General features: G+C 36.7%; 1 protein-coding gene across 1 annotated transcript in view; it reads right to left on the reverse strand.

Moving 5' to 3' along the window:
* Window positions 1-939, reverse strand: part of LOC132552534 (5-hydroxytryptamine receptor 2A-like) — a 2,349-nt gene extending 1,410 nt beyond the window's left edge. Inside the window, exon 1 of the mRNA XM_060216713.1 lies at window positions 1-939. This exon is cut by the window's left edge and continues 538 nt beyond it. Within this exon, the coding sequence (XP_060072696.1) occupies window positions 1-939 (939 nt within the window).
* Between the last annotated feature and the right edge of the window lie 11,323 nt (window positions 940-12,262).

Genomic DNA, 12,262 nt, shown 5'->3' on the forward strand with positions numbered 1-12,262 from the left:
CGGTGCGCTACTCCGGCGAATCGCTTTCTCGCCAGTCTTCAATAGCTTTTTGAAATATGTCTTTCTAATACTCGACTTGGCGATTCTGTATATTTTATAGTAAATAGTGACCATAGCGATAGCAGGTATATAGAACGCAAATATTGTAGAAAATAATGTATAAAACACACTTTGGTCAATCAAGCACTTTCCAGTAATGCTCGGATCATACTTTGGGTCAGCTACCCCAAACACGAGCGGGACACATATGACCAAGCCTACACTCCAACAGAGAGATACCATTCCGAAGATCTTGCGGGAGGACCTTTTACACCGGTAGTTTATATTGGTTACCGACCGGTATCGGTCTACAGCAATTACCAAAAGGTGGAATATTGACACGGAGCAAAGGTTAACGTCCAGAATTATCCATATGTGGCACACGACGGGTATCAATATGGTGTCGTGACTGACAACATTAATGACGCTCAATGGCATCACTAGTACCGACACCAGGAGGTCCGTCACTGCCAGCGACAGCGTCAAATAGTTGGTCGGCGTCTGTAGCCGACGTTCGAGACGGATGGACAGAATCACGAAAGTATTGCCAACAAATGTAAATGTTATCATGATCAATACAAGCACGAGAAATAGAATCTTCCATTCGGAAAGCGTCTGACTTCCGAAAGCGCTTGATAATGTACCGGATGTATTCAGGGAAATGTTTTTCGAACTGCACGATGCATTAGGTAATTGAGTAGACGGTGTGTTACCTAGCAACATGCTTGATGTACTGGGTACGTCACAGAGCCTCTGACCCAGATGCTGGTCTAGGACGTTAGATAGGTTGTTGAACTCCCTGTATCCATGGAAACCACCGGTAGCGTTGACAAAGCCAGAGCAATCTGATAATCGGAAAAGCATATCAGTTGGGTTTTGAGAATTCGATGATCCAATCATATCGTATGATTTAAGGTTGTCTTGGTAACTCAAGATGTTTGGAACCATAACACCTAACCTGTGTTTCAAATCAGTTCGAATGATTGTGTCTCAGCTGTAAACTCTATGGATTGGAAATATGGGATTTGATGTAAGCCGTTCATAGTATGCTTGTTTCTTGGTTTGGTAGTAGTGTCATGGCAGACCAACTATTTCCCTTATCGATGATTTAACGGCAAACAGTCAGACGTTAGCTGAAAGCAGCTGAATTCTTCTCTCATCTGCAATAAAAAAACGAGATATTATTGTAGAACTTAATTAATATTTTACTTGTGACCGATGCATTTCTGGTTTAGTATTTTCTCTTTTTGTTGGGATGTGACACACCCTTATGTGTTTTTTAATATCTCAATAAGATTTGGACGTTCTGTCTTGTATATATATTTGTCGAAAAAAGACATTAGGTAATTATGAAAGGACAAAAGAATGACTTAATTTCACTATATTGACTGTAATTTATTTAAAGTTTTTCTCGATGATAATCTAAATATGCATCAAGATTTTATAGACGCAATCCATACATATCCGACTTATCGGATTTCTAGAGTTACGTGCCCTTGAATCTTAATAAAAACATTTCAGGTTTACACGGAACACATACTGGGGAGCTGTTACCTACCAATGTTGTCGTTTGTTAATAGATGTATGTAGTACGTAATACCTACATGACTTGGAAACGAATACAAACGATGGTATCATGTTTTGTTGGTTAGAAAGACTTGTCGCACGGGGGCGGGGCTATTTGGGCTTCTCGCTCTGACCTGTTGCTCAGAATACTAGCGCCATCACAATTTAAAGCATATCATGGTTATGTTATCATGGTCGCTATAGTCATCCTATCGTTCTAGAAAAACTTTTTCAATATGTTTTAAGTCATATTTAGTTTTTCTTTAAACCAGGCACATTTTTTATTACAAGTGAATGTTTTTCCCATGTTTTAATCCAATGCAATTGAGCCACAATACAAAATAAAGACTCAGAGGAGCCGACAAACGGGGGTGGGGGTTGCAATTCAGCCATAATACAAAATAAAGACTCAGAGGAGCCGACAAACGACACCAAGGAACTATTTAGCACGTATCTTTAGGTGGTGTGGTAATTTGTTTAAATCAAACGTGACGTTTTTGTCTAGTTTTACCACAAACTGAACATGTGCAAACATGAAGCATTTTCATTCAAAATCCGAAAAGGTATTTTTACATTCATTTTGCATAGCTACGGACATGGAGGGGTCTACAGGTAAAATATTATAATCATTTCTAGAGTATTTCACCGCGAAATCATGATAACCAAATCATTTATCTAGATTTGTTAAAGGCTAGACGGACAACAGGCCACAAAGTTCACTTCATGGGATAAAGAAATAAACAAAGAATGATAAAAAAAAAATCAACTAAAAACAAAAACAAAAGATACAAAATCCAGGGAATGAAGAGGCCAGAAAAAAATGGATCCAGGAATCCAAGGCCGAAACGATCACCTGAGTGAAACAGAACATCATACAGCTGTTTCGTACTTGTAGGACTCGTCAGTGATGCAACATCATACAGCGGTTTCGTCCTTCTACGACTCGACAGTGGTGCTACATTATACAGCTGTTTCGTCCTACTAGGACTCAACAGTGATACTACATCATACAGCGGTTTCGTCGTTCTAGGACTCGTCAGTGATGCTACATCATACAGTTGTTTCATCCTTCCAGGACTCGTCAGTGCCGCTACATCATACAGCTGTTTCGTTCTTCTAGGATTCATAGCTGAGACTAAATAAAGTAAAGACTTTCCCGCTTTATACCCCTGGAACAGCGAATCTCGAGGTTGTATAACAGTATATCATTATAATGGCTTTGAAGTTTGGGTCGCTCCTTTGTAATCTTCAAAGCGTATCGGTATGTGATTGGTCACTTTTTTCTTCTGCAACCAATTACATTACTTCGCTTGAGCCTTCAATTTTGCCCGCTGGAGTATCGAGGATGTTAGTCGGGGCAACAGGAATATTAAGTATAAAAAAATTAAGCTAGTGTCACCAATGTTGTGAAATAAACCTTTATATTACGGTTAGTTGACTAGTCACTGCTGACAAACTTTTAGTGAAACAGAATTGAGTCGAAATTCTTATGTTGATATACAAAGAAAGAAGATGCAATGTAACTCAATCTCTTTATATTACTCAATATCTTAATATCACTCAATATCTTATCATCACGCAATCTCTTAATATAACTCAATCTCTTATCAACACTCAGTATCTTAATATCACTCAAAATCTTAACATCACTCAATCTCTTAATATCACTCAATCTCTTATCAACACTCAATCTCTTATCAACACTCAGTATCTTAATATCACTCAAAATCTTAATATCACTCAATCTCTTATCACTCAATCTGTTAATATGACTCAATATCTTAACATCACTCAGTATCTTATCATCTCTGAATATCTTAATATCACTTAATATCTTAATATCACTTAATATCTTAATATCACTCATTATTTTATCATCACTCAATATCTTAACATTTGAATTGTTATCACATTCCGATCAGAATGTACAGAAAAAACATTTTATGAAATATGTGAATTGCAGTAATTATGTGTTATGCCCCATTAGGTACCCTGCCCGATCCTACCCGATTCTGCCCTATTCTGCGCGATCCTGCCCGATTCTGCCCGATTCTGCGCGATCCTACCCGATCCTACCCGATTCTTCCCGATTCTGCCCGATCCTGTATATCGTGTAACCAACCAACCTCCCCCCTCCCCCCCCCCCCCCCCCCCCCTCCCACCCCACCCCCACACCCCATCCCCCTGCCTACGGGCCGGGTAGTCAAGCCGGTATAGCATTCTTCAACACATCATTAACATGCTCACTTACCGTTTACCGGAGATGTTCGTAAACCATCTGTCAAGAAATATTTCCATATAGTGTTGTATATCAACTTGTGTCAAATTATAGTCTTAAGAAGATATCAGTGTTTATCTTCTGACAAAACAGGATTGAAAAAGAAACACATTACACGATTCCTAACCCTCAAATGAACTACAACACAACTGGCGTACCGTGTCTGTGTCTTTATCGCCTTTACAGTACTTGCTGCTTTCATTTGGATTTCACATTTGTCATCACCAAAATATTATTGTCGTTTTGTGTACACATAATAATGTTACTATCAAACATGTTTTTGTTTTCATTTCCAGACAGCTGTAACATCTTGTCACCTAGTTTGACATTTAAAAAAAGTAAACAATAGAACACACATAGACATAGTGTACCATAAAGCCCTGACATGTTTACAAACACGCTGGGTTACATAACTAAAGGTTAACTTAACTTAAATTGGGCTAAATATTGTAAACTATATTCAGGGCAATATTCAAACTAAAAAAATAAATTTTTTTTTTTTTTTTTTGGGGGGGGGGGGGGGGGGGGAGTCCTCTCAGCAATGAATGCGGTACTCATTGTGAAATTAATTTGTGTTGTCAATGGAACGTAATTTAATTCGTATTTTCCTTTTGATTCATGCTGATGACACGGCGTCATTTGCAGAAACCTCAGAAAAATTACAAGTGTTAGACGCCATTAGGCCCTATAATGTGTAACATAGTATTAACTTTAAAACATACAAAACGAAAAAAGTAATATTCATTAGTAGTTGTTAGATTAGAAATGATGAAAAATTGTTTCAAAATGATACAGAACTGCAAATTATCGACAAATCTAACGACCTCCGGAAGCAGAAGAATGCAATAACGCTTATTATGCAGGTAATAACACAATGTTATGTGTTTCACACTTATGTAAACAGCGCATTAAGTTACAGTTCTGAAGTCTGGGGATCTCACGAACCTTTATATGTAGAGACGGTCTACATTCAATTTGTAAAATGTTGGCGTGAAAAAGAGCACCTGCTATTAGCATATTTTGAATTGAGAAGATTACAAATTTCCGCATATGGGAAACTTCGTGTTATCAAATATGGGTTAATATTGAGCAATTCAGACCGTTGCATTTTGAAAAATTCTGATGAAGAATGGATACTGATCTAATGATTTTAAAAATATGGAATGAATTTAATCAATTAATAACTCACAGTCTGGATTAATTGTCCATAACTTTGTCATTTTCTGATATACCGTACCAAAACGAACATTAAGTGAGCGCCAGAAAAAATAGAGTGGCGAAGGTACAAGCGTAGCTTAGAGAATTTTGAAGCTACTGAGGTCATTGGTAGCATTCAAACGAGATTGCCAATTGCTCCCTTCTTTTCTCAAAAACTGTCGTTTTAACTATTTGTTTCCAATGAGACTTCATCGGGAATATACCCGATTTTATAAAGTCATATATATAATTTTGTAGATCGTACTTATGTAAAATAAATCATATATTTGGGATAACACCATCGGTGCTTTTGTACATTTGATAATGCATATGCAATAAACGTAGTACAAATATTTGCTTCACACCACAATGTGAAGTCAAATTACATAGCGACCCTAGAAAAAAGAGTTTACATTGGTCAACCTTAGCAGATATGGAAGGTAAACCTGACATCCCTAAGCAGATGTCAGATCTAGTACGTAACGGAAAACACTGAATTAATTTAACACGGAGATTTTAAATCTTTTCTAAACGACTCCAATCTGAATTAGAGAGAAGAAACCATAGTTCACAGCTGTAAAGTCCACGTGCTTGAATGATAAATTTATACAGCCTTAAACCAATTTAAGGGTTTATGCTATCTCCTATAGGGTTGGATCCGAGAAAACTAAAACATGAACTTCGGAACTTATGAACTACATCGTCTATATTAGGACGTCCTAATCTATATTTATCAAGATAGACACCAACATGTATGGTACTTTCAGCTTCGTTAACGTCTTTTGAACCAAGTTACCACTTGCGTTTCGACCTCGAATACATCGTTATCGTTGAAAACAATTATGCATGTTTTTGAAGCATTATATGTAAACCTCCATTTACAACTGTACATGAAACAGATATTCATCAATTCATTAAGACCACATTTGTTATATGCTAGTACAACCATATCATTTGCCTGAGCAGGGCAAGTAACATTTACATTTCTTATACAAAAAGCAAAGTTTGAGTTACATAAAGTGTCTAGCAAGTCATTATATATAAAGAATATATCCATGGAGAGACAATACTTCCTTGCCTCGCTCCCTGATCGATGGAAAACCAATCAGATTGAAAACCTTGATACAAAACACAACTTTGCATATCTGCAAATTTTTAAGCTAATACTTTTATACATTTAACAGGGAACCCCATTTGGTTCATTTTGAAGTAAAGACCATTGCGCCAAACACAGTCGAACGCTTTAGCAGTATCCAGGAAATAAGTGAAAAGTTTGTTATCACAATATTTGGCATAAATACTAGCTTCATGCAAAAAGAAGGAAGTCATGGCACTACTAACTTGCTTTTGGAAACAATTTTGTAGAGGACTAACTTTAAAGATGTTTTCAGACTGTAATCTTTCTAGAAACAATTTTTCAAATTTTTTCAGAATGAAAGGCAACAATGAAATGGCACGATAGCTATTTGGATCAGCTTCTGACTTATTGTGTCCTTACATAAGAAACAGATAACGCCTCTTTTAATAGACAAAGGTATGTAGTTGTTTACTAAAAATGAATTGAAAAGCTTTGATAAACAGTGAAAAAGTGACACATGAGCAAATTTAAAATTTACATAAACAAGGAAATCAAGACCAGGAGCTTTACCCGAAGGAAAGTTTTTACAAACTTTTTCAATCTCATGAAATGAAAATTCTTCACATTTAGAGACAATATTCTCGTCAGAACGAACATCTCGGTCACACTGCGATTTACATAAGTTTGAAAGTTGTTATTAAAATCAGAAATCTGCCAAATCCGCAGGATTTCTTATTTAAATACCATCGAAATTTATTTCCGTCCCAGCACAACCGAGATTTTTCTTCTGACGAGATTTCACCAGCCGCCAAAAAGAAGGGTGGTCAACTTCAGTAGTTCCAGCGATATTATTATTGAGTTTTTGAAGATACTCTTCAGATACACGTCTATGAGCTTTTCGAAAGTCACGTTTCGCATCCTTGTATTTCCTAAACACTTCAGAGTCGTGGGATCTTGGTCTTCCATGGCGCGTCCAAACAGAACGACATCTCCACAGCTCCTTATGAAGATCTTTTAGATCAATAACGCTACTTCATGTGATGAGATGTGCTTGATATTTACCAAAAATACATTGAATTTGCCCACGACTGTATCCCCATTAAATATATTACTATTAGGCCTAGTGACAAACCATGGTTTACAACTGAACTCAGACGGGAAATAAGAATTAGGGACAGACTGCACAAAAAAATGAAAAGATTTTTTTTCTGTAGGTAATTTAGATAAATTTAAAAAACAGAGAAACCATGTAAATAATCTTAAACGCAGGACTAAGGAACTGTTCTATGCTGACATAAATGGACTTCTTGATAACTATGTAAAAACTAATCAGACGAATTTTTGGAAACTAATACGTAGAATTCTTAAAACCGCAGACACGTCTTACATCATTCCGCCCCTATTAAATCCTATTTCTAACTCGGTTGAGGTAGACGACGAGCAGAAAGCCAACATTTTAAACGATTATTTTGCATCCATTTCTTCCATAGATGATACCGGTGTACCTCTCCCTCAAGTTAATCTTAGAACTCAAAGTCGTTTAGATGATATACCATTTACACAGTCCGATATCGTAGATATACTTAAAACATTAAATGTAGGTAAAGCAGTAGGACACGATAAGATTAGCCATCGAAATGGTAAATATCCAAGTTCATGGAAAAAGGCGCTGGTTATGCCCATTTTTAAAAAAGGGGATAAAAATTTACCCTGTAACTATAGACCCATAGCCTTGTTGAGCACTGTGGGCAAAGTTTTTGAAAAAAATATAACCAAGTTTCTTCATAATTATTTAGTTGACAATTCACTGTTGTATGAATACCAGTCTGGTTTTCAAGCAGGACACTCTACTGTACACCAGCTTATTGAAATTTATCATAACGTGTGCAAAAATCTTGAAAGTCGTAAACATACATGTCTTGTTTTCTGCGATATTTCTAAAGCTTTCGACCGAGTATGGCATATTGGTCTGGTACATAAATTAAAAAGCTATGGCATTTCTGGAAATATCTTGAATTGGCTGTCAGATTATGTCAGTAATCGTCATCAACAAGTCTTTATTCATAATGCAATGTCTTCTGCTAAAACAACAAATGCTAGTGTACCCCATGGGTCTGTCCTAGGTCCATTACTTTTTCTATTATATATAAATGATATAACTGATAACCTTGCAAGTCTCTCTCGTCTGTTTGCTGACGATACTTCCCTTTCTGTATCAGCTTCCTCTGCCATTGAACTTGAAACCACGACCAACAGTGATTTAGAAAAAAATTCAAACATGGGCAAATGACTGGCTTGTAAATTTTAATCCTACAAAAACAGAAACACTCCTCATTTCAAATACTAATACCGAACTCGATATAAAATTAATTTTTAACAATGTCAGAATAGATTTTACTGAACATCATAGACATCTTGGCATATTTTTAGATGCAAATTGTAAATGGACATACCACATTGATAACATTTGTAAAAATGCTATAAAACAAATAGGTATCCTTCAGAAATTAAAGTATATTCTTAATCGCAAAACTTTAAATAGAATTTATCTCACTTTTATACTCCCTCTGCTTGAATACTGCTGCGAAGTTTGGGATAGTTGTACTATTGGCGATGCAAAAAAACTTGAAAAAATTCAGCTTGAAGCAGTTCGTATTGTAACAGGTTTGCCAGTTTTTGCTAGTAGAGAGTCTCTTTATTTTGAAACTGGATGGGAATCATTGTCCCAACGACGTACCCGTCGCAAACTGCAACTGTTTTACAAAATCCACAATAATCTAGCCCCTTCTTATCTAAATGACATTCTCCCGCCTCTAGTTTCCACCATTACTCCATATAATTTAAGAAATAAAGATGAATACTCCATTCCACATACTCGTCTACAAACTTTTAAAAATTCTTTTATACCCTCTACTATAAGACTATGGAACGAACTTGATCCTAATATTCGAAGTAAACCCACTTTCAACAGCTTTAGAGAATGTCTTCGTATAAGAAATGAGCCAATCAGAGTACCTGATTTTTATTTGTCTGGTGATCGAAAAACAAATATCTCGTTAACTAGACTCCGTCATAATTGTAGTGCATTAAATGCCGATCTATTTAATGCCAACCTAATTGATTCTCCAAACTGTGCATGCGGCTTTGGTTATGAAAACTCATCATTTCTTTTTCATCTGCAATAGATTTACTCAACAACTATAACGAATGTTCAGAAACCTCCATACATTTTTACCACTTAGTTTAGATAAATTATTATTTGGTAACGAGGATTATTCGTACAATGAAAATGAAGAATTATTCCTTAATGCTCAACAGTTTATTTCGAGCACTCACATGTTTAATTAGTCAAAGCCCGTGTGTCTCATCTTCATCAGTAAGTCTGGTCCCTTCTGCCAAAGCTGTTAAATTTCACCATTATGTTTTTGTTATATTCTTACTTTATGTTTTAGTAGAGTGAGTCTGAGTAAAGTGTCGTCTGCTGGAATGGTTTTGTATGAGAGCGAATTTGTATGTATGATCCCTTCGTAAATAGTTATTAAATTATGTCTTGCATACAGTCTCAGTCGGCACGGTGGAAACAGAAATTCTAAGATTGCAAGGAAACAAAAGGAGAACGCCACTTTAGCACGGCATGTGATGAACATTTGAACAGCCGAGGGAATTAAATAGCGTACAGTGTAAAACTGCTGACTGTACTGTATGCAACTAGTCACATACATGTATATAGATCTAGTGGATGTTAGTGTGTGTATGTGTGTATGCAAATCATTTCAACTATTTTATTATTATTATTATTCAAAGAGATGAAGCTCTCTCTCTCTCTCTCTCTCTCTCTCTCTCTCTCTCTCTCTCTCTCTCTCTCTCTCTCTCTCTCTCTCTCTCTCTCTCTCTCTCTCTCTCTCTCCCACCCCTCCTCTCTCTCTCAATATAAATTATCATGTTATCTTCTAATTTTATCTGCCATCTTATGATGTTATGTACATATGTATGTGTTTAATAATTAGGAGCGGGCGATTATAAGTTCTTGGAACTTGTGCTCAATCCTCTTGCAATATTTTGGCAATAAAATATGTTTAAACTCAAATCTTTTAGAGTTCCTTTCCAATAGGGTTTTAAAAATGAACTGGAAATTTCTTAAGTGGTAAAGACGCCTTAATTGCTTCTTTTACACTTTTCACAAGTTCTTCTGTATAAAGATCAATATCAGACTTCGACACGAGCAAACGATTCTCCAGCTTCCGATCACTGATAATGCTTTCCACATTGTCGCAGTATCTGCGTATTTTACTTTTCATGCCAGTACTTATCCACTTATAAGATATTCTCTCCACAGACTGAGAGCAATAAGAAAGCTGTGGTGGAGGTACATGTGTCTCTAATATAATTGGCCTATGGTTAGTAACATCAAGATAGGAATCGTCATCCAGGATTTCACAGCGAAGTACAAGATGGAGTTTGTTTAAATCCAAAATGACGTGATCAATCAGGGAAGCATAGCCGTTTTCGCTCTGAAGAAATGAGTGTTTTGGGTCACTACAGCAGTTTAGCGTGGTAAGAGAGGCAAGGTTATTTTGTGTCATAACATTTTGTGAATCACGACCCGGTCTATTGGCAGGAATTGGACAGCGAGGCCCACAGAGTCTTGCGTTAAAATCACCAATAAAAATCACTTCTCCTCCAACTGACATGTTGCAGTAAAGCTCATCAAGTTTAGCAATGTAGTCCCTATCGAGGTTTACACCGTGCTGTGCTATTGGCAAATAGACCTGAACAATGAATAACACCATAGTGTCCAGCGCTACTCTAATAATAGCGATAAGATCATCGTTAGAGTCTATAATAGTAACGTAACTTGAGATGTTCTTGTGCCAAATCAGAGCAACTCCTCCTTTACGAAATCTGTTATTCAATAGAGGAAGGAGAGAAAAATAGGATATTACGAAGGAATCGTATGACTCGTGGATACTACGAAATAAATGTTGATTTTCCTCGAACAACCAATGTTCTGATACACCACATATATCGACTTGTTCCTTAGTTAGAGCATCATGTAAATGAGACGCCGCTGACATAATACCGGTGATGTTCCAAGACATGATCCGGAGAGAGTTCATGACAATGACAAGTAGAACACAGCAGAGCGATAAACTATTTGCATGCTAAGACAATTCCTCTTCATGATCAGATTTCTCTCTTTTAAAGGCGTTATCCCCAGTTAACCTGTTCTTACTCAGCCACTTCCGGCATCTGACACCTTTTGGCCAAAACCAAGGATTCTTCGTTTTAAAGATGTCAGACGAAAGGATATTAACACGAGCAGAGACGGTACCCCATCTACGGCTTTTCAGTAAGCGAACAAACGTAGCAACAACACCTTTCTTCTCTACGTAGGATTTAATATCTTCTGTAGTGCATGTTTCTGACATGCCACTCGCGAATAAGCGGCTTGTTCTCCTCCTAGACATCCCGACAAAGCCACCAGTATCGATGTCATCATCCCTCGTTAAATCAACTGACTGAACTGGACGGTCTGCCTTTTGCTCTGCGGTAAGTGAAACGCACGCAGCATAGGGCTTCTTTCTCACGCTATCTTTTGCAGACTGAGGATGTTCCAACCCGGCACTTTCACTGGAATTCCTTTTCTTTATAGAAGTAAAAAATTTCGAAATAGAAGCTCTTTTTGCTTGATGGTTTTGAAGACCGATGGTAGGTCGAGCAGCTGCGGTTGTCTCAATCTTTCTCGCCCTATCTTTTGCAGACTGAGGATGTTGCCTTTGTGCTGTGAATTGAAGATGTATGACATGATGAGTGAATCTATTTCAGCTTGTGCCTCATTAAATATTCATCATTAAATATTATCTTGATTTAATTAAGTTTTAAACAATAGTTAGGATAAAATCAAATTATATGATATCTTATATAAGACACAACTCTCCGATGTGTCTTGTAACACAAAGAATGAAATGATCTGTTAATATGTAGGAACATATTGATTAGAAATATCACAATTCACAAATGTGCCAAAGCCATGGTACCAAATACAGTAAGAAAATGTAATGAAATACAATACCACGATGATGTTATATCTGTGTTAAAGTTCT

Source organism: Ylistrum balloti, unplaced genomic scaffold (assembly GCF_031769215.1).
Source record: "Ylistrum balloti isolate Yb309-2 unplaced genomic scaffold, AGI_CSIRO_Ybal_v1 Utg370254, whole genome shotgun sequence".
Taxonomy (NCBI): domain Eukaryota; kingdom Metazoa; phylum Mollusca; class Bivalvia; order Pectinida; family Pectinidae; genus Ylistrum; species Ylistrum balloti.